Source organism: Diorhabda carinulata, chromosome 12, assembly GCF_026250575.1.
Source record: "Diorhabda carinulata isolate Delta chromosome 12, icDioCari1.1, whole genome shotgun sequence".
Classification (NCBI taxonomy): Eukaryota; Metazoa; Arthropoda; class Insecta; order Coleoptera; family Chrysomelidae; genus Diorhabda; species Diorhabda carinulata.
In genome coordinates, this window is record NC_079471.1 from 1,372,266 (window position 1) to 1,394,593 (window position 22,328).

The following is a 22,328-nucleotide window of genomic DNA, read 5'->3' on the forward strand; positions in this document are numbered from 1 at the left end:
TGCAAAATAACGATACAAAATACAGTAAGAAGTAAATGTCTGTGTAAATACGTTCTTAACTACAGAGCACACGGGGTGGTTCACTATTGAAATTTATTAAATTAAATATGTTTTACTAGTTTATTTATCCAATATTATATTTAATAATTAGGATTTAAGATTTATAAATTGAAGTATTTAGTTGCTAAACGTCGATATAAACAGGGATTAGTACAAAAAATAAAAAAGAAGACCATGACTTATAACCTGGAAAATAGGTTTTATTATGAAAATTATCCTCGAATTAACAGAATAAATTTCCATCATGGGTGGAGATACGGACACAGATGATAAAGATGAACCTAAGCCAATTATAATTAGAAATTGTACAGATTTACAAAGATTAAAACTTGAAAAATTGATGAAAAATCCTGTAAAATACGATACGATATGAAAATAATTGTTAAATAACTTTTGAATTTTTAGGATAAACCGGTAATTATTCCAGAGAGACCAAAAGAACGAGGTGTTCCAAACGTGCCTGATTTTGTAAGAAATGTAATGGGGTCCAGCGCGGGTGCCGGCTCTGGTGAATTTCATGTATATAGACACCTCAGAAGAAAAGAGTACGCTAGACAAAAATATATGCAAGAAAAAGCTCATATGGTAAGATACATAATACACAATGCCTCAAATTATGCATTATGATTTTAGGAAAAATTAGATGAAGAATATCACAAAAAAATCGAAGAAAATAGGAAACTTGCTGAAGAACGAACTGCAAAAAAACGACTAAAAAGGCTAAAGAAAAAACAAAAGAGAAAGAAAAAACCAATTAAATCACAAAAAAAGGAATCATCAGCATCTGAAAGCAGCGAAGATAATTCTGAAGAAGAGGATAAGCCATCTGAGGCAATGCAGACTAGTGAAATTGTTGAACAGGACAGTGTAGTTGAACAGGACAGTGTACAAAATGAAAGTATTGAAAATTGATTATGTTAAAATACATTTAATAAGTTTGATATCAAAATGAGATTTTTTTTTTCATAGGAGAGTCGGTCCTTTTCTTATTACATTTTCACTTTATATACCACTTCATTTTCGGTAATTCATAGCTTTTTTTTTCAATTATTCACCCCCATTCTTTCCAAATCCATCTCGACCTCTCCAAATCCAGAAAGCTCATACAGAATTAACTAACTAGTCTCCCTAAAGAAATTTTCGGTACATTAGAACTACTATGTACACTAACTAACCAGTCTCCTAGTGAAATTGCCGGAACATTAGAACTACTAAGGAGCTCCTTCTATATCTAGAAATGTTATAGACTTCAACACCAGTGAAATGAGGTAAAGAAGAGGATTTTTCATTAAAGAAAGCTCCTACAGGACTAACTAAAACGGCAGCACAATAAGATGGAAAAATAGTTTTCTCAATGAAGTATCTAGAAAACTAAAATTTCAGCAAAATGAGCCTTTTTCAAAAGAAAGTATCTATAGGTCCCCTAATGAAATGTTCGGTACATTTGAACTACTATGTCCATATTACAACAAAATAGAGCAGTTGGGGTTGAAGAGAATCACTGGCTATAAAAGCAATAGAGAAAGCTTCTCGTCAAATATTACAGAGCCCTTAAACTAAATTGAAATGAGGTGAAGAAGTAGCTTTTTCAATGTAGGGAGCTTCTACTAGATCTACAAACGTAGTGGATTTTAACAACCGTTGAATTAGGTAAAAAAAGAGGGTTATTCCTATCCTTTTTTTTCAATTCGACTCATCTCCAACCATCGTTCGTTGTCCTAGCTTCCAGTCTTTGCTCTAATATATCAATTAATTAATTAAACTTAATATATAGGTTTTGATTTAAAAGAAACACTTTTTATCCAGTTTATTAATTTAATTAATCTGCCCAAATCATAAATTTAGGTATTTACATAATGTACACATTTCTTTTTTGGAGACAGGTAACTACCTATATAAGACAAACTTACAAGATAGATATACAATTATTAAGAGTATTTTTTTGTTCTTGGAAAATATGATACAAAAAATAAGCGTAATTTTTTTTACATATTGTTACTAATTAAAAAAGTATTATAAACATCACTAATATCTAAACTATATATATAGGTAGTTGCAAGTACAAATAAATTTTTTTATGTTAAAAGTTTCTTTATACAAGTAATACAGTTAAATACCCCACACCCAATTTTTGCCACTACTATTTTTTTATCAACAATAACGAGCAAAAACGGAACCCGTTTTATAAAAAGTTCACCACTTTTCCAATTATTGTTGCAGTCTATACTTTTTCTAATTGGAATTGTTTAAAATTTCCCCATCAGTTCTGATTTTTCTTTTTCCGAACACTTTCTACTTCTAGCCTTTTCATATTACATAATTTTGACTCTACTATCACATTTTTTTTATGTTATTTGTGCTTTTAAACTTCAAGACTACTAAAACTATAAAATTACTTTGAATAAATAATTCTAGTGATAAGTAGTTCGTACCTAGTAAATTTATAGTACCGAAAAGAATAATTCAGTTACGTATCATTCAGTAAGTTATTTAGAAGGGGTTGAAGAATTGGTGGAAATGTAACATTTAAAACAATCTATTACCCTTCGTTAACGAGCTCCGTTTTTACTAAAATATATTTTTTCATTTGAAATAAAAATTATTCCCGGTGATTTAAAAATTAAAAGTGGTGCATTTCTACATACAAATTAGTTAACGAAGCAACACAAATAAAATTTTAATACATCCAACAGATGCCTAATGATATGATAAATTTTTAGGTTTAAAACGCAGTCGCAAATTTGTTTATATAATTATGAACGGAGAAAAACCAATAGGATGTCCAAGGAAATTATATTATTAGGACATTAGAACTAATGAACTATCAACTTTATAATAAAATTGAGCTGTAGGGGTTGGAACAGAACCAGTGGATTTTAAAACAATGGAGAAAGCTTCTTCTACAAGACCAATTTACTAGTATCCGAATGAAATGTTTGGTACATTTGAACTACTATGTCCATATTACAATAAAATAGAGCCGTTGAGTTGAATAGAATCACTGGCTATAAAATGAATGAAGAAAGCTTCTCATAAAATAACACAGAGCCCCAAAACGTGATTGAAATGAGGTGAAGAAGGAGCTTTTTCAATGTAGAGTGCTCATACTAGATCTACAAACGTAGCAGACTTCAACACCAGTGGAATTAGGTGATTCTTCATTAGAGACAGCTTTTACAATACCAACTAACCAGTATTCTAATGAAATTATCGGTACATTAGAACTACTGGGTCTATATTATAACAAAATAGAACAGTTGGTGTTGACCATGAGGCTCTGAGTTTAAAAAATGATGAAGATGAGACCTTAATAGGTAAGATACCATCAGAAGATGGCAAATTTGCAGACGGTTTTGTTAACCTAACTGCACATCTAATGTTTTTGAAAGGTGTTAATTCACCTAGACAATTCAAAACAAAATTAAGGAAAAAGTATCGGTAATTGGTGTAGAAATAACCGATGGAGGTAGTTAACATGTACGAAGACATACCTTATTATTGGCAGGCAGTGTATTACAAATAGGACAAAACTGCAAATGGTAAATTGACAAAAAAATAGTAAAACTCATATTCTACATGATTTTTGTAAAAAAAATTGTATATTTAGCGACCGGTTTAAGACTAAAAAATTAATTACATTTTTAAAGCATCTGTCATCAGTAAAATGAAGAATTTAAAAAAAAATTGACAAAATATACAATTGAATTACAGAAATAGAATTACTCAATGATATTATTCATCATCGTCATCATCTAAAAATATTAATTTCAATAATAAAATATTTAAATAAATTAAAATAGATATTGAATTACAACCAAGGAAGCTCCTGAAGGATCTTCTTAATTTGGCGAGAAACAGGCTTTCTATAAAGAAAGCTCCTACAGGAGCCACAGAAAAAAGGATATTTTGTTAATAGAAACAGGATCGATTAACACAAAAGAGAAAAATATCAAAAATATGAGATAAATAAAAAGCTTTCTAGGTGAAGAAAACTCATTAAGGACCAATTACCACAGAAGGTGAAAAAGATACTTTCTTAGTCAAAACACAAAATATTAGAATGCTAGAGCAAAGAGGAAGCTCCTCCAGGACCTGTCTAAGCCGAAGAATAAGACTCCGGATGAAAATGAGACTTTCTCAATGGAAATAGTTATTGTAGAATCAATGGACTAGAATGCTAGAGGTAAGAAGATGCTTTTTCGATAAAGGAAGCTCCTCCAGGACCTATCTATGCAGAAGATTATGACTCCAAGCGAAAATAAGACTTTCTCAATGGAAATAGCTACTGCAGGATCTAATAATGAAAAAAACTAGAATGCTAGAGCAATGAATAGCCTTTTTTTAATAGAGGAAGCTCCTCCAGGACCTGTCTAAGCAGAAGAATAAGACTTCGGATGAAAATGAGACTTTCTCAATAGAAATAGTTATTGTAGAATCAATGGACTAGAATGCTAGAGGTAAGAAGATGCTTGTTCAATAAAGGAAGCTCCTCCAGGACCTATCTATGCAGAAGATTATGACTCCAAGTGAAAATAAGACTTTCTCAATGGAAATAGCTACTGCAGGATCTAATAATGAAAAAAACTAGAATGCTAGAGCAATGAATAGCCTTTTTTTAATAGAGGAAGCTCCTCCAGGACCTGTCTAAGCAGAAGAATAAGACTTCGGATGAAAATGAGACTTTCTCAATAGAAATAGTTATTGTAGAATCAATGGACTAGAATGCTAGAGGTAAGAAGATGCTTGTTCAATAAAGGAAGCTCCTCCAGGACCTATCTATGCAGAAGATTATGACTCCAAGTGAAAATAAGATTTTCTCAATGGAAATAGCTACTGCAGGATCTAATAATGAAAAAAACTAGAATGCTAGAGCAATGAATAGCCTTTTTTTAATAGAGGAAGCTCCTCCAGGACCTGTCTAAGCAGAAGAATAAGACTTCGGATGAAAATGAGACTTTCTCAATAGAAATAGTTATTGTAGAATCAATGGACTAGAATGCTAGAGGTAAGAAGATGCTTGTTCAATAAAGGAAGCTCCTCCAGGACCTATCTATGCAGAAGATTATGACTCCAAGTGAAAATAAGATTTTCTCAATGGAAATAGCTACTGCAGGATCTAATAATGAAAAAAACTAGAATGCTAGAGCAATGAATAGCCTTTTTTTAATAGAGGAAGCTTCTCCAGGACCTGTCTACGCAGAAGAATAAGACTGCGGATGAAAATGAGACTTTCTCAATGGAAATAGTTATTGTAGAATCAATGGACTAGAATGCTAGAGGTAAGAAGATGCTTGTTCAATAAAGGAAGCTCCTCCAGGACCTATCTATGCAGAAGATTATGACTCCAAGTGAAAATAAGATTTTCTCAATGGAAATAGCTACTGCAGGATCTAATAATGAAAAAAACTAGAATGCTAGAGCAATGAATAGCCTTTTTTTAATAGAGGAAGCTCCTCCAGGACCTGTCTAAGCAGAAGAATAAGACTTCGGATGAAAATGAGACTTTCTCAATAGAAATAGTTATTGTAGAATCAATGGACTAGAATGCTAGAGGTAAGAAGATGCTTGTTCAATAAAGGAAGCTCCTCCAGGACCTATCTATGCAGAAGATTATGACTCCAAGTGAAAATAAGATTTTCTCAATGGAAATAGCTACTGCAGGATCTAATAATGAAAAAAACTAGAATGCTAGAGCAATGAATAGCCTTTTTTTAATAGAGGAAGCTTCTCCAGGACCTGTCTACGCAGAAGAATAAGACTGCGGATGAAAATGAGACTTTCTCAATGGAAATAGTTATTGTAGAATCAATGGACTAGAATGCTAGAGGTAAGAAGATGCTTGTTCAATAAAGGAAGCTCCTCCAGGACCTATCTATGCAGAAGATTATGACTCCAAGTGAAAATAAGATTTTCTCAATGGAAATAGCTACTGCAGGATCTAATAATGAAAAAAACTAGAATGCTAGAGCAATGAATAGCCTTTTTTTAATAGAGGAAGCTCCTCCAGGACCTGTCTAAGCAGAAGAATAAGACTTCGGATGAAAATGAGACTTTCTCAATGGAAATAGTTATTGTAGAATCAATGGACTAGAATGCTAGAGGTAAGAAGATGCTTTTTCGATAAAGGAAGCTCCTCCAGGACCTATCTATGCAGAAGATTATGACTCCAGGTGAAAATAAGACTTTCTCAATGGAAATAGTTATTGTAGAATCAATGGACTAGAATGCTAGAGGTAAGAAGATGCTTTTTCGATAAAGGAAGCTCCTCCAGGACCTATCTATGCAGAAGATTATGACTCCAAGTGAAAATAAGACTTTCTCAATGGAAATAGCTACTGCAGGATCTAATAATGAAAAAAACTAGAATGCTAGAGCAATGAATAGCCTTTTTTTAATAGAGGAAGCTTCTCCAGGACCTGTCTACGCAGAAGAATAAGACTCCGGATGAAAATGAGACTTTCTCAATGGAAATAGTTATTGTAGAATCAATGGACTAGAATGCTAGAGGTAAGAAGATGCTTTTTCGATAAAGGAAACTCCTCCAGGACCTATCTATGCAGAAGATTATGACTCCAGGTGAAAATAAGACTTTCTCAATGGAAATAGCTACTGCAGGATCTAATAATGAAAAAAACTAGAATGCTAGAGCAATGAATAGTCTTTTTTTAATAGAGGAAGCTTCTCCAGAACTTGTCTTAGCAGAAGAATAAGACTCCGGGTGAAAATGGGACTGTCTTAATGGAAATAGCTCCTGCAGGATCAAATAACATAGAAAACTAGAAAGCCTAGTCGTAGTAGATTTTTTTAATAGAGGGAGGCGCTTAAACACCAATTAGAAGCTAGCGAATTGTGGTAAAACAATGGCTATCTCAATGGAGGGCCTCTTCTTCAAAACCTACCAACTTAAAAACTAAAATATGAGTTGAAGAGGATTTTTTATATGAAACGCCCAAACAGGACTGATTAAAAAAATAGTTAATGAAATATTAAGTTGTCTATTGAGTGTTATTCTATTTCTATGATATATTTTCAAACTACTCAATAGACAAGAAGTATTTTTTTTTGTATTGACAATAAAATTTATTGTAAAGGATGATATATAAAATTCCATTGCTGAGTCAACTCGAAGAACAGTGTGATCATTTCAATTGTTTTGCAACATACATTTTGAGATAATAAAATTTAACAATTTTCTATGGAAAAGAAAATATCTAATGCAAAAGTAATCAAATTCAAACAATATTTATGAATAAAATAATGTAATGGTACAAATTCTGTTATAAATAATCTAAATTTACCCGTTGATAGTTTTACATTCGAAGAAATGTGGAAAAGTGATTGAAAAAACTATTTAAAGAGAAATTTGTCTATAAAAGTGAATATATTTGTTATATTTTCTCAAAAATGGAATTTATTTTGAGTTCTTGTAGTATTTTTTTGAAAAACTGATTATTTCTATCCTTATCTGATTATAATTTTTCAATTTTTTCGGTTTCCACATTATTCTTCGAGTTTAAACACCGTTTTAAAAATCCATAAAACTGATCGAAATGATTAATATCTTTACTATCATTTAATGATACAAAATAGTAGCATAAAATAATACAACTTGGCAACGGTTAAAAAAATCTATTATAACACACTATTTTCAAAATAAAAAGACTTAAGAAAAAAACCGACTTGGTCTAAACTACAAAATACCATCACAATTAACCTCAAATCTGAGTTTAAGATAATTCAGTTTCCACAAGATAAAAAAATCCATAAAGGAAAAAATTGTAGCAAACTTTCAATGAAATAATTAAATTTTTCCAAAAAATTTTGATAATTCATTAAGTTAAAAAAAAATAATAGGAACGGTTGCTAAATTTTCTTTTCTTTATGAAATTTCAACACTTATTGATGATTTTGTCATGGAACCCGATGTTCCTGACAATACACCTTGAAATTACTTTCCGAAAATTGCCAGCCTTCGCTTCTGGCACAACAAATATGCATAGCGTTCAAACACCCCCGTCTAAAACACAATATATTGGCTCCTTTCAAATGACACGATTTACACGTAACGTTACAACTAGTCCAAACTGCGGCTTCGAGTCCTACGATTTTAGGTCCAATTAGATAAGTACCGTTAGACCACACGATACAGTCTTCGTGCGCCCAAATTTCGTATGTCTTATTTGAAGTTTCCGTTATACCCAAATATATATCAGATAATTCGCTTTCCGACATACAGTCACTATCGGAATGTTTCCGTTTGGATTTTTTACCTTTGGTTACCAGTGCTGCTTCATCAAGGGCTTTCGTTACCTAAAAAAAATTACTTAATAACATATAGGGTACAACACAATGTACAAGTCAAAAATCAGTTAGAGCTACTAGCAGTTGTCATGGGAAATAATTAAAAAATTGTCGGAACTGAAACGACTTCCTCAGAAAATAAATTTTCAGAATAATGTACAGAGAAAAATAGAATCTGCTTTATCAAACGGTTATGGGATGATTCGATATGTATATCAGTAATTATTGGTACGGTAGAGAGTCAAAACTAAGGATCAACTGTTGTTAGAGCAGGTAAAAGGTGCAACAACTGTCATGAAATATGCTCCAGAAGACAAATTTTCAGAAAAATAAACTGTTCTGGCATATATACAGGAAAAACTAGAAGCTGCTTTAACAAACGGTTTGGTTATCTAAAAAAATTGCAAATTAGGGATGTTTCATACAGGGTATAACGTAATGGGATGATTCGATATGTATATCAGAAATTATTCATACGGTAGAGAGTCAAAAATCAGGATCAACTGCTGTTGAAACATATAGGAAATTGGTTAGAAAATAAACTGAAAGGACTTTTTCAGAAAACAAATTTTCAGTAACACGAACTGAGTTTTCAAGAAAAATTGAAAGATGGTTCATTCAGAGCTTTCGTTACGTAAAAAAATTACAAATTTAGTATCGAATATATACAATGAGACTAAAAACTACTGATACAGGATAGAGTTGAACATTTGGATCCACAGATAGGGTTACAATGAAGAATATCTAAAATTTTTTGAACTGAAACGACTTCTTAGGAAAAACAAAGTAAAAATTGGATAGACCTGAATTTTGTTTATACCTAATGATAAGAAAAATTACTCACTTTTTTACTTTTGAATTGTCTATCGTACGGATCGTCCAATCGCCTTTCAAATTCTGGACACTGCGTGGTAATAAAGTAAGGACCGAAAAGATCACCGGGTGGTTCGATATTCCTGTCAAAAGTTGGTCCTGTCAATTGGCTGGCGTGCGGTCCTCTTTTACAAAACGCGCATATCCACGTGGCGTCTCGCGTCTGCGCATCATACTTGTTGCTGAGCGTGCTGGAATGTAGCCCCTTGGAACGAACCTAACAATATTATCATCAACAAAATAGTGATACTAGAATTAATGAAATGTCCACTTCAAAAATAGACAAGTTCATTAATTTATTATCAATTTTGGTAAAATAATTTTGCTTCAACATAGATTATTAGAAATAGAATAAAATCACCAGAAGTAACAAGCCCAAGCCAGCTGAAGGTTGGTAGCACCAAGACCAGTTGAAGTTTCATAATAACAAGACGAAGCACCGAGCCAAGCTGGAGGTTTACAGCATCAAGAACAAGACCAGCTGAATGCTTAAGGCACCAAGACCTAGTTAGCAGAAAGCTTGTAGCACCAAGATCATCTGAAGACTTACAGCGTCAAGACCAGCTGAAATTTCGTAATAAGACCAAACCAGCTGAAGTCTTACAACACTAAGACCCAACAGAAAGCTTGTAGCACCAAAAATAAGACCAGCTGAAGTTTCATAATACCAAGATCGAGTCAGTAAAAGGCTGCCAGCACCAAATTCGATCTATCTGAAGTCTCACAAAACCAAACCAAGTTAGCAAAAGGCTTTTAGCACCAAGATCAATTGAAGACTATCAAAACCAAGACCTGGCGAAGGCTTGATGCATCAAGATGAGCTAAACGTTTGCAACACAAAAGATCAAGATCAGCTGAAGGTTTGTAGCACCAAGACCAGTTGAAGGCTATCAAAACCAAGTCCAAGTGAAGGTTTGCTGCATCAAGATGAGCTAAACGTTTGCAACACAAAAGATCAAGATCAGCTGAAGGTTTGTAGCATCAAGACCAAGCCAGGAGAAGTCATACAAAACCAAGCCCAAGCTAGCAAGAGGCTTGTAGCACCAAGACCAGTTGAAGGCTATCAAAACCAAGTCCAGGTGAAGGTTTGCTGCACCAGGACGAGCTAAACGTTTGCAACACAAAAGATCAAGATCAGCTGAAGGTTTGTAGCACCAAGACCAAGCCAACAGAAGTCATACAAAACCAAGACCAAGCCAGCAAGAGGTTTGTAGCACCAAGACCAGTTGAAGGCTAGCAAAACCAAGTCCAGGTGAAGGCTTGCTGCATCAAGATGAGCTAAACGTTTGCAACACAAAAGATCAAGATCAGCTGAAGGTTTGTAGCACCAAGACCAGTTGAAGGCTATCAAAACCAAGTCCAAGTGAAGGTTTGCTGCATCAAGATGAGCTAAACGTTTGCAACACAAAAGATCAAGATCAGCTGAAGGTTTGTAGCACCAAGAGCAAGCCAGGAGAAGTCTCACAAAACCAAACCAAGTTAGCAAAAGGCTTTTAGCACCAAGATCAATTGAAGACTATCAAAACCAAGACCTGGCGAAGGCTTGCTGCACCAAGACAAGCTAAACGTTTGCAACACAAAAGATCAAGATCAGCTGAAGGTTTGTAGCACCAAGACCAAGCTAGCAAAAGGCTTGTAGCACCAAGACCAGTTGAAGGCTATCAAAACCAAGTCCAAGTGAAGGTTTGCTGCACCAAGATGAGCTAAACGTTTGCAACACAAAAGAATAAGATCAGCTGAAGGTTTGTAGCACCAAGACCAAGCCAACAGAAGTCATACAAAACCAAGACCAAGCCAGCAAGAGGTTTGTAGCACCAAGACCAGTTGAAGGCTATCAAAACCAAGTCCAGGCGAAGGCTTGCTGCACCAAGACGAGCTAAACGTTTGCAACACAAAAGAATAAGATCAGCTGAAGGTTTGTACGACTAATACAGAGTGAGTAGCAGAAGTAACCTATGAGGGATAATCTTTCGAGCAATGAAAACATGTCCCATGACGGCTATGTAATTAATTCTGAATCTCGCTGTAGTGTATGTACCGGTAGGAAGGGTATCAGAAAGAATAAGACACAGATTGAGCATCTCGAACCTTATTTCGAACTAATTATTGATTATTGATGCTTTTTTTTTCGAATTTCCTACAAAAATTTCAGATAAATTCCAAAAGGATACTATACAGGGAGGATTAGTCAAGAAAATGATAAAAGTTTATGGGGAAAAATACCTTGTGTCTATATTCCGTATCGTCGTGGAACTTTTTGGATTTGGGTAATTTTCTTTCGCCGTCTTCTTCATTGGCTGCAGAGTTGATCACGTTAACAGATAAAGGCGAATCCCTGGGACCCTTGATTTGTATAAAAGGACCTCTGGATTTCGTCGAACTGGTATTACTACCGGAATCGTAAGCGTAAATATCTTTAGATACCCCCTGGTCTATTTTCCCCCCTGTTTTTTGTTTAGCCGTTTTCTTATTACTATTTCCGATTTTCGGTTGGCCCTTCGACTTATTACTCGCCTTCTTTTTCTTCGGCGTCGATTCTGAACCTTGTATACGTTTCGGTTTCTTTGGTTGCGATTTTTTTTCTTCCGTAAAACCGATCTGTTCCTCGACATTGGGTTCTTCACCTTCCACCGACTGGTCTTTAGGTTCTTCTTTGGGTTCGTTATTAGACGGCAAGGGGTCGTCGAGTTTCAATAAAGGGTCTTCAATTTTGGAATCTTCCAAATCGATATTCGTCGATTTAACCGGATCGCTTGAATCTTCAATTCCTATTAAACGAAATTCGTTTATTAAACTGTATATAAATATGTTAAAAATATTAATCGTACCTGCAAACATTTCTTCCAATTTATTTTCTACTTCTACAAAATGTGTGTTGGCTTTTTTGGCGGCCAGTGTAGCGACAGGGGGGGCAGATGAAACAGGAATACTGCTGCTATTATCCGATAAAACTTCAGTAAGATTTTCCTTTGTTTTGATAACGCTTACAGATATCGGTTTGGCTTCGGTATCGAGTTTCGGTTCCTCTACGATATTTTCCGAGCACTTTTGCTGTTTTTGTTCTTTTTCTATCAGACCTTCTTGTACCATAGCTGCTATGTCATCTATGGTTTCTGATTCCGATGAAGTTTTACGTCTAGCCTTCGCCGGAATCAATTCATCAAGATCACTCGGTAATTCTTCTTTATCCAGATTTTTACCGTCTTCCAACATCTCTCCCATCACACTAATTGGATCTTTCTCTTCTGCGGCTTCTTTAATCGGGGCATCTAAAACAGATTATCAATTTTAATTTGTCATAAATTAATTTTTACAAACGATTAATATTCATGACACTGATAACAATTTGTTTATTTGTGTTAAATGACAGTTGTAAAAATATAAAAAACAAAAATAAAATTCTGGTATTGGTATCTTTGCGAAAAATCGATTCTGATAAATATTTTTTTTTCGTTTCAGCATTTATTGTACTGAAACATTGATCGCTATACTTTGTGGCAGCTCAGCCTCCTGATTACTATGTAAAATATACACTGGCAGTCACAAAATCAACACAAGTCATCTGATTTTGTCGAATATTGTCAATAAGGTGTAGAATAAAGGTCCGGTAATGCTCCCAATCATTTTAACTTCCACAGTTACTGAGGTATGGTCCAAAAAAAATACCCAATCCAGCTCATTCCTTAGCTTCGAACCGTCTGCGCTCCAAAAAGATACATTTCGAAGCTCCGGAAGATTTTAACACCAAATAACCAACAATATTTGTAACTTTTAGATTCACGAGAAACTTGTGGACTTTTCGCTTCTAAATTCTCAACATAATCACTCATATTGGATGGTTGAAACACAAACACAAAATCTAAAACACAAAGTAACACTTCGAGGTACTTAGGAGTCATCCCATATGTGTAGCTGTAACCACTGGTGAATCTCAAAAAGAAAAGGGGCACTATAGATCCTTTAAGTCGTGGTGAATGGTACCTAACACCTTCTATAGAGTCAAAAGCCACCTTAAGATCAATATATGTTAGAAAAAATTCTTCACTTTTCTAGATTTTCTTTTCTATAAGTCTTTTGAGTGAAAAGGTGGCTTGTTGTTCTTCTTCGCATTTAATCTTCTTCAAATTACTACCTTCGGCTAGCAATGCACTATTTTCATGTCTTTTTCTTCGAATAACCCTTGAACGCAAAGTTAAAACATTATAACCAGACAGTTTTTAACATTTAATCAGCTACTTTGACACTTATCATCAAATTGAAGTTAATGAGTCATTAAAGAATTATATTTGATGACAAAACTGTTTTTCTGATTGTATAACAAGATATTGTTATGAAAATTCGTTCATATTATTTTCTTATCACTCCTCGTATATTCAATTTAGTGATTTTTTTATTTGTAAAATGTATAGGAATAATTTGACATACTAATATATTTTCATGTATCCAATAAGTAATCGTAAAATTCAAAATAATTGATAATCTACTCCTAATTAATTATTAAAAGTGAAATTAGTAAAAATGAATGTTTACATGACAATAAAACCTGCTAGTTACTGAAATCAAATGAATTAACCTCAAAAAAAAATTATATATATAAAATAATTCAATTAATTAACCAAAAAGAGGAACTTACCTGTGTCTATTGGTTCTTCGGTTTTCTCTTCATCTTTGGATACTCTAATAGTTTTACTGGGTTTGCGTTTCCTACGGGATTTTGTACTATCTAAACTATCGTCATTGCTATTAGTAGAAACAGTATCATCATCTTTAACATTCGACATCGCCGGTATATTATTAATACTGCTAGAGTTGCTATTATCATCGAAATTGCCCGTTGGTTGAACAATAACGCTCACCGGTTTATCTTGCTCTACTTCTTGGGGTTTATTAAGTTTTTCTTCGGGTTTATTTTCTTGAACCGATACTATTTTATCTAAGGTAGGATTGAGTCGTTCCAATATGGAATCTACTCTAATATTAGATCTCTTTTGAACTGTCTTTACTACGTCTAATGTTGCGGTAGTAGATGGAAATAAAGTCTGTATGTTAGGGGCATACTTTATACCGGGACTCGCAGGTTTCATACCAGGACTAGAAGGTTTGAGTCCCGGGCTAACGGATTTTGGAACAGGACTTGCAGATTTTAAAGTCGAACTTGATACCAGATTTTGATTAATATTTCTAGTAGTTGAAAGTATACTGGAACTAGGTGGGAAAATATTCGAGGCTGTGGATATTAATATGGGGCTAGAAGTTTTTGGATATGGTGGAACGGTCCTAAGTCCAGGACTAGAAGATTTCAAACCAGGACTTAAAGACTTTCTATTAGGACTAGCGGATTGTATTGCTGGAGTGACGACTTTTGCAATTGGACTGGTACTTTTCGTAAGTTCTACTGCCTGTATCTCTAAAGCACTAGGGGGTAAACTGTTTATTTTATTTGTATCTCTAACACTCAAACTTATTGGAACTGGTGGGAGTTCGCCGTTTTGATTACCGTTTCTTGCCAAACTTAAATCTACACAGTCTCTGTCTCTTGGAAATAAAGTTTCATTTTTGAACATTTCACTTAGGACGTGACTATGCGGATGTATTTTCAAGGCTTCTGTCGTCGGGGTGTGCCATGTCGGTTGATGAAGTAAGGAATGCTCATTTGACATGTGTGCCACTTGAGGCTGTCTTGGAAAATAATTTGGTACCTGTAAGATGAAAAATTATACAAATATCTACTACTATTACATTACAGTTGACATCAAACGAAGCCTCGATGAAAAATTTACAAAAAAATAAGTTTTTCACTGATTAAATTGATTAGATGAGAGATTATTGCACTTCTGATATGAATTATAAAACAGAGAATGCAACCTATTGTAACTAGAATTATTTTTTCAACAGTTTAATGTACACAGTAAAACATTTTTAACAAAGTATGTAAACAATTTTGTAAATTTACACAAAAATATACCTGCAAATGGTTCCAAGCAGTATTGGCAAGGTTGGACGTTGGAATCTGCCTATTATGTGGATGATGAGGTGGTCCACCTGACATCTTGTTTATATAATTAGTAAAAGTAAATTTCACTCTAGAATCCCATTATTCAATCAGGTTGCATATCTAAAATTCATTTAATTGATACATAACACAGTATTTCTTGTTAATATACATAAAATTCTAATTTAAAACAAGAAATTTTCAAGCCCCAATGCGTTTAAATCAACTGAATATTTTGTATAAATAAATTAGAAAATCTGTTGTAAAACTAAAATATTTACAACCTAAATATGTAATTCATCGTTAAATATTTCTAATGAATTAAATAATTCAGCAGCGTACAATTCTTAATATCCAAATAAGAATTTATAATATGTAAAAAGGATGATATCTGAATAGATATTTAACAGTTGATTAAATAAAAGCTGACAGTTTATACAATATTATTAGTTAAATTCCATAAGTTATTTCTTAGTAATGTTATTTAATAAAAGACATTTTTCTACTGTTTTGTTAAAATACAACTAAAAAGACAATTTAAGCAAACAGAAAAATATAAACTACACAATAATTTAAAAACCCAGTTATATGAACACGACATATTTAAAGGTTTCTAAAACCAAACAAATATTTTTAATGGCAATTATTTATAATTTAAGCCCTGTTTCAAAGAAAATTTTAAAAATACTTATTGCATGTGTACGAAAAATATGTGAGTTGTAGCCATTTACGATGATGAATCGATGTTGGAAAAAAATAACACAACACGGTACGTAATACAATGCACTGGAGAGAACACAGATTTTCTTATATTAAAAACAATACACAATCTTCTACACACACCTTAAAAACACTTTATATTTATGAGGTCACTACAAAATATTTTATAAAATCTTTCTGGCACGGCCATAAAAGCAGCCTAACGTAATAATGGCGGACCCGGTTTTAATTTTTAAACGCGAGCGCCATCTTTCTAACAAACGTAAATTTACTTTTTAAAATGTTTTTAAGTACCTCAAATTTGTCGTTTACTAGGAATTTAGGTAAAAATTGGGATAAATTTATTCGGTTTTAATTATTATGACTCAATACCTTGCAACACAGTTGTTTTTAAATTAATTACATTTAAAATATTTAGTATTCTTTCCTTAATACGGTACTGGAACCGAAATGATATATATGGCATTTATAAATTAAAACACGCCACTGTTAGATGTCCTAAGGTCGGAATTTATTTCATTTATAACAACTTGTGTATACAGGGTGAGTCGAAGCAACTTGATTATTTCGATTTAGCATATCGTTTATTCAGCGAATTTGGAGATAGGCAAACTCGATAGAGAAAGTAGTAAAATGTTCAGCCGTAAATCGGCTAGTACGATAGAGTGGTCTCTAGATTTTTTCTAGGGGTTATCTAAAATCAATTATTTACAACATTCGTTAAGCTATAGTCAACATACAATTATTTTGAAAATAACAGATACCAACTATCATCTTATTTAAAGCTACGCGATCATAAATTTAACATATCGTACTTGATATTTTTTAAAATAAAATGTAATTCTGCAATAGCTCCTTCAATGACTTAGAATAAAGAAGTTGTTCTGGAACACCCTGTATTTGGAGAGAGAGATAGTGATGTTAAATCTTGTTTGATAATTTACTTTAAATGTCCGCTTTCGTAGTATTAGACATAACTTCTCAATTATTTAAATTAGTGAATTGAGCTTTTTTCAATTTATTATTAATCATTTTTATATGTTTTTGATACATTTATTTCTTAGAAAATTTTACGAGGTGTGATACTTGTTATACAGAAATTTTTTATATTATTATGTTGAACTAAACAACCTAATTATGTTGCGTCATTACTTAAAAACACTAAACCAGTTTGCAAAATAGTCCCTATTGATTAGAAAAATTTTCATAAATACCGGTAATGATCTTTATTTTTTGGTTTTTGTTTTCATAAATATTTTTACTTAAAGAGATAACCAGTGCTACCAATACTAAAAGGGAAACATTCCCAAAATATCATAATTTTGACAGACAAGTGACTTAAAACGACACATTTGCGTAAATAAATATGGCTACACAAGGAGTTCGTGGAGTTTCTAGAGTTTTAGAAAAATTAGAAAAATCGGTTAAAGATGGAAATTTTTACGAAGCCCATCAAATGTATAGAACATTATATTTCAGGTAATAACTTTGTGATTTTTCCGAAATTAATATCGATATTCTGGAAGTTTCTAAACATAACCTTGTAATTTCAGATATTTAGCACAGAAAAGATATAAAGAACTAAAAGATATGCTATATAATGGGTCTGTTTTATTTCTAGAACGCGATCAGGTACTATCGATATTAAATTTTATTTATATAGTCTGTTTTACGCATATTTTAGCAATTGAGTGGTTCTGACCTAGGTATAATATTAATAGACGTATTGGAAAAATCGGAAGATACAGATTACGAATCTTGGTCTCCAAAACTAACAAGAATATTCCGTCTAATAAGTTCTTCCACTCCGGAACGAGATACATTCTTAGCTCATGCAATACGATGGTCATCTAAAGGGTCAACCCACGGACACCCATTGTTACATAGGGTAATAATACAATTCAAAACACACAAACTGAATCAATTTATATTCATTTTTCAGAACATCGCGATTGTGTATTGGGAAGAAAAATGTTATGCACAGGCACGTCATCATTTTATATATTCTCAAGACGGTAAAGGATGTGCAAAACTTCTTATTGAATTTCAGCGCAGTCAGGGGTTCAAAGGAGAAGCTGATTTGTTTATAGCGCAGACAGTTTTGCAATATTTGTGTTTGAAAAATAAAAGTACCGCGAATCAGACATTCACTAGCTATACAGAACAACATCCCAGGATATTGAGATCCGGCCCGCCATATTTATTACCGTTGCTCAATTTTATTTGGTTCTTGTTACAGGCTATCGAAAGGTAAGTCTTTTGTAAAAATAATATTTTTATTTCAGTTAATTTAATTCAAAAATATAAATAATTTAGTGTAATACTTCATTATTGTTTATACAGTAGAATTTCTATTACTCGAAATCCAAGGGAGTGGAAAAAAATTGATATATGGAGTTTTAGAGGATTTGGAGTTAGGGAGGGGGCGAGTAGAAAGGAAAAAATCAAATACATACACACATAAATTCAAATTACACATTTATTACAAAAATTTAATGAAAAATGTCAGTAATTTTTTTTTTATTTTGTTTTATTTAAATAAAGTTGTTCATAATCTATAGCATTGTCTTGAGTACAAAAGGCAGCAAATTACTTCATCGTTACATGTAACAAAGTCCTCGAAACATATCCTAGGCGCTACTGGACGAACAGGAGGTTGTAGAGAAATATCTTCAACTTCTTATTCGATTAATGACGAAGAAAAATCATAGTTTTATATAGTAGTAGCAGCCAAGCTTTATCAGTCATTCGTATCGCTTCTAATACATCTATATGAGATCCTTTCTTTTATTTCATATTATGTAACATATTCCTAACAACTTCTGTGTGGTGAGCAATTATTGATGAATAATTCTTTCTTCGGTCATTTTCTTATCAATGTCCATGAACCAGTTTCGAAAGATTCCAGAAGCCTTTCATTCTTTAGTATTCGCTCCATATTTCAATCTCAAATTTAGATTTTGACAGTTGAAATTTGTAATGTGTAAAGATTGTACAGTTGGAACTAAATTTGTGCCTTGTTTTTATTGCATCATCCTTAATTTGTTTTTTATTATGTAATATAAAACCCCATATCGTAAACTCTCAAATTAATTAAACACTATGTTATGTAATTATCATATTTAGTATTTTTAATAGGTTTACTCACAAAATTAATATAATACCGGTTTCACCTCATCTGTTTATACTTTCTATTTTACATTAAACTTCGTTTATAGCTTTTACTGCGATGAGTTACTTGTTGAAGTAATCCTGTACTGATGTTCCAGTGGCATCAGTGGCATTTAAAAAAGTTAACTTTCAGTTCCATTAAATATCCAAAATTTCCAGCTACAATATAAATACCCCCAGAACTTCCATGAGTGGTATCCATGCTGTTTTCTCATTAAAGGATATTGTGATTTACAAAGTTGAAGTCAAACGATAATTTTCTAATGTCAAATCTATCAAAAATGCCTTATTTTAGTTTAATATTTGATTCCAGTGTAGAAACTTTAGATGAAGATACTTAAAACAATGTCCATCGTTGGGGAAAATCTTCTGGAGTTCTTATGTCAAATTTTCTTCTTTCTATGTTTTAAAAATTAGTATCAATGTATGCCCCAATTACCAATATGAATAAATCGATAATAAATTTTCTTATGATACCGAAAATGTCATAAAAACATCTTTTTTTGTGGAAAAAATAGAACATTGCTTTTCTGTACATATAGACGCTTATTTCAACCATCATGAATTTATTTTATTATAATTTAGAGCTAAGAAATTCAGTTTTGTCTTTGGTTAAACTCAGATCTTCATCCAAAGTGAAAAATTCTTCATTCTAATTTTATTTTTACAACAGAAAATATTTCCATTGGTACAGAATCGAAATTATTAGTCAGTTGTTGCTCTGCAAATTTCTTCCGGAAGGCTAGGATTGCTTATCGAGTAATCTTCATTAAATTGTTGATTTAGCTCTACATTTTATAGTATCCAACTTGGTTGCAATATCAAAATTGATGTATTTTTTGCAGTAAAAAATTGCAAACGTTCGCAGTATTGTGTGAACAATACGAACCATCCTTAAAAAGGGATCCTTGTTATGTACAATATTTGGACAAAATCGGTCAAATTTTCTTCGGTTTGAAACCTCCTCCTCAACAACACGGCAACAGTTTCTTTGGAAACTTTTTTGAAAATTTTCTTAGCGGATTAGATGAAGATAGCGATGATGATGATACTCCACGAGCTTCTACTTCAGGAATCACAAAGAAGAAATCGACAATAGAGCACGACCACTTGGACTAAATACCACTTTCAAAATTATAAATATCCAACAGAAAAAAAAACAAACAATTGTTAACCATTTTTGGTTGATTTGAATTAATATATAAGCTAATCGGAATTGGCAATTTTTTGGTCTTATTTATTTTTTTTTTATTTACTGTACGATAGTGGGTGTTCCATTGAAAAGCTATTGTTACAATACATTTGCATTTAACAAATTAAAATATATTTACGGTGGTTTTATTATCCTGCTAGCATAGAACTTCCAGATGACGTCAATTTTTGGATTTATTGTGAGTTTTTTTTTTTAATTTCATTAAAATTATCAAATAATGTACCTGGTCTTTCTATCAATATATAAACTGGAAATTTTACAAAGGAAATCGTCTCAATTCTTAATAAAATGTACCCTTGATGAGATGTAACCGTAAATATTCCCGGAATTTCTCATATGCCAACTGAAAATCTGTTCTAACACATCCCATGCAAAATTAATCTTATTAAAATCTAAAGTATACCGAAAATAATCATTCTTTTAAGGTTATTTTCAAAATATCAATCTAATATTTTACTCACCTGGTATTTTCTCATAAAATTGTTATGATTGAAACTGTTTAAAATTCAATTATATTCCTAGAGCACATTGTCGTGAGAAACAGTAACACAACGTTCCAAAGTCCCCTGGTAACACTATTTTTACTCAAACTTCAATTATAGTATCGGAAAATCTTGTTAGAACTAGTAATACAACGTTCTGAAATCCCCTGGTAACATTATCTTTGCTCAAACTTCAATTATAGTCTCGGAAAATCTTATGAGAACTAGTAATACGTTTTAAAGTCCCCTGGTAACATTATTTTTGCTCAAACTTCAATTTTAGTCTCGGAAAATCTTGTGAGAACAAATAATACGTTCTGAAGTCCCCTGGTAACGTTTTTAAGTTTCCTGATAACATTATTTTTGATCAAAGTGCATATCCAGCTTGTTTTTGAAAAATCTACATTCGACGTCGTTACAACCAAGGATGTGGTTCACCTATGGTTGCAATTACAAGATCAAGTTGTTTACATTTCCGTATGACAGATAATTACTCCCACTAAATGTTCGCGATTAGTTCGGGTTATTGCGGGCTTGCCAGCTTTATCTATCGGTAAAAGTTTTCAGAAATTTTTTAAAAAAACTTTTAATTTGATAGATATGGATCTACAATGACAGTTTTAATTAAAAAAAATAATCGTAATAAGTTACATTTCAAGCAATGGAACAAAATTATACCGCGTCGCCTTGAAGGTCAAACGGGTACTTTTGGTATCTAAAATGTTTTTAAATTACCCTTTTATTGAATATTTGTATGGTGTAAGCAATTTTTTTAAAAATATAAACAATTACGTTGTGTAGTGAGCAAAAAAGTGGATAATTTAAAAAGAAAACATTCTTCCCCATCAGTAAGTATTTTTAGGTTAAGTTATACAGTTGTCATTGAAACCAGTGGAGTACACAGGCGTTTTAAAGTGGTTATATTTTATCAATTATTCTTATATTAATTAAATAACTTGTTCTGGTTATTATATTGTATTTTTATTTTCGGTTTGCAATCTTGCAGTGGATTTTTATTTCAAATAAAATACTAGTTTTAATTGCATTATATATTCAACGTCTTAATGCGAGTTTTTTATCAATACTTCTTCTTTTTTAACATATATCATCGTTCTGTCATTTTTTTTCTTAAAAATTTCTAACCTCAAACTAACATATGTCTTTTCAAGTATTCATTATTCAAGCCTCTACTACTTTTCTCCATAATATTTTCAAATAACGTTACTAAAGACACTGAAAAAACGTTTTTCAACTTAATGTTAAAAGTAGAAAACCTTAATAACCATAAAGTTTGAAATAAATTATTTTTTCTGCTTGTTTTCCTACTCTAATAGGTTTATTAAAAGTTTTACGATCTCTTTTGTTGTTTTTTATTATTATTAATTAAAAAAATATTAATTTTGTTTTATTTATATACTTCTACCTCGTTAATGTGAAAATAAAATATATATGGAAATACCACCGAAATAAATCAATAAACATTGAAAACTTTATGGTATTTTCTTTACTATCACAT

At 32.3% G+C, this 22,328-nt stretch overlaps 3 protein-coding genes across 6 annotated transcripts; 2 read left to right on the plus strand and 1 right to left on the minus strand.

Annotated features, from left to right (window-relative positions):
- The first annotated feature begins 236 nt into the window (after positions 1-236).
- On the plus strand, positions 237-1,009 carry LOC130900216 (PRKR-interacting protein 1 homolog). The gene is made up of 3 exons (XM_057810697.1): positions 237-412; positions 466-645; positions 694-1,009. Exons 1-3 carry the CDS (start codon positions 305-307, stop codon positions 970-972), a joined length of 567 nt encoding a protein of 188 aa, XP_057666680.1. The 5' UTR covers positions 237-304; the 3' UTR covers positions 973-1,009.
- A 6,665-nt stretch (positions 1,010-7,674) lies between these two features.
- LOC130900207 (uncharacterized protein CG5098) lies at positions 7,675-21,241 on the minus strand. Of its 3 annotated transcripts, none has more exons than XM_057810684.1 (7): positions 20,792-21,241; positions 15,200-15,349; positions 13,868-14,933; positions 12,063-12,503; positions 11,458-12,002; positions 9,206-9,451; positions 7,675-8,370 (listed from the first exon to the last, which is right to left on the minus strand). In XM_057810684.1, the coding sequence occupies exons 2-7, from the start codon at positions 15,281-15,283 to the stop codon at positions 7,972-7,974; spliced, it is 2,781 nt and encodes a 926-aa protein (XP_057666667.1). In that variant the 5' UTR covers positions 15,284-15,349; positions 20,792-21,241; the 3' UTR covers positions 7,675-7,971. The 3 variants fall into 3 exon arrangements, with proteins under 3 accessions (XP_057666667.1, XP_057666668.1, XP_057666666.1); XM_057810685.1 differs by lacking the exon at positions 20,792-21,241 and adding an exon at positions 16,070-16,208 and having other exon boundaries at positions 9,206-9,439; XM_057810683.1 differs by lacking the exon at positions 20,792-21,241 and adding an exon at positions 16,070-16,208.
- On the plus strand, positions 17,266-20,550 carry LOC130900215 (Golgi to ER traffic protein 4 homolog). 2 transcript variants are annotated; one of them, XM_057810696.1, is made up of 5 exons: positions 17,266-17,425; positions 17,500-17,578; positions 17,631-17,834; positions 17,889-18,196; positions 18,290-18,504. In XM_057810696.1, exons 1-5 carry the CDS (start codon positions 17,313-17,315, stop codon positions 18,408-18,410), a joined length of 825 nt encoding a protein of 274 aa, XP_057666679.1. In that variant the 5' UTR covers positions 17,266-17,312; the 3' UTR covers positions 18,411-18,504. The 2 variants fall into 2 exon arrangements, with proteins under 2 accessions (XP_057666679.1, XP_057666678.1); XM_057810695.1 differs by lacking the exon at positions 18,290-18,504 and adding an exon at positions 19,963-20,550 and having other exon boundaries at positions 17,267-17,425.
- Positions 21,242-22,328: the final 1,087 nt, after the last annotated feature.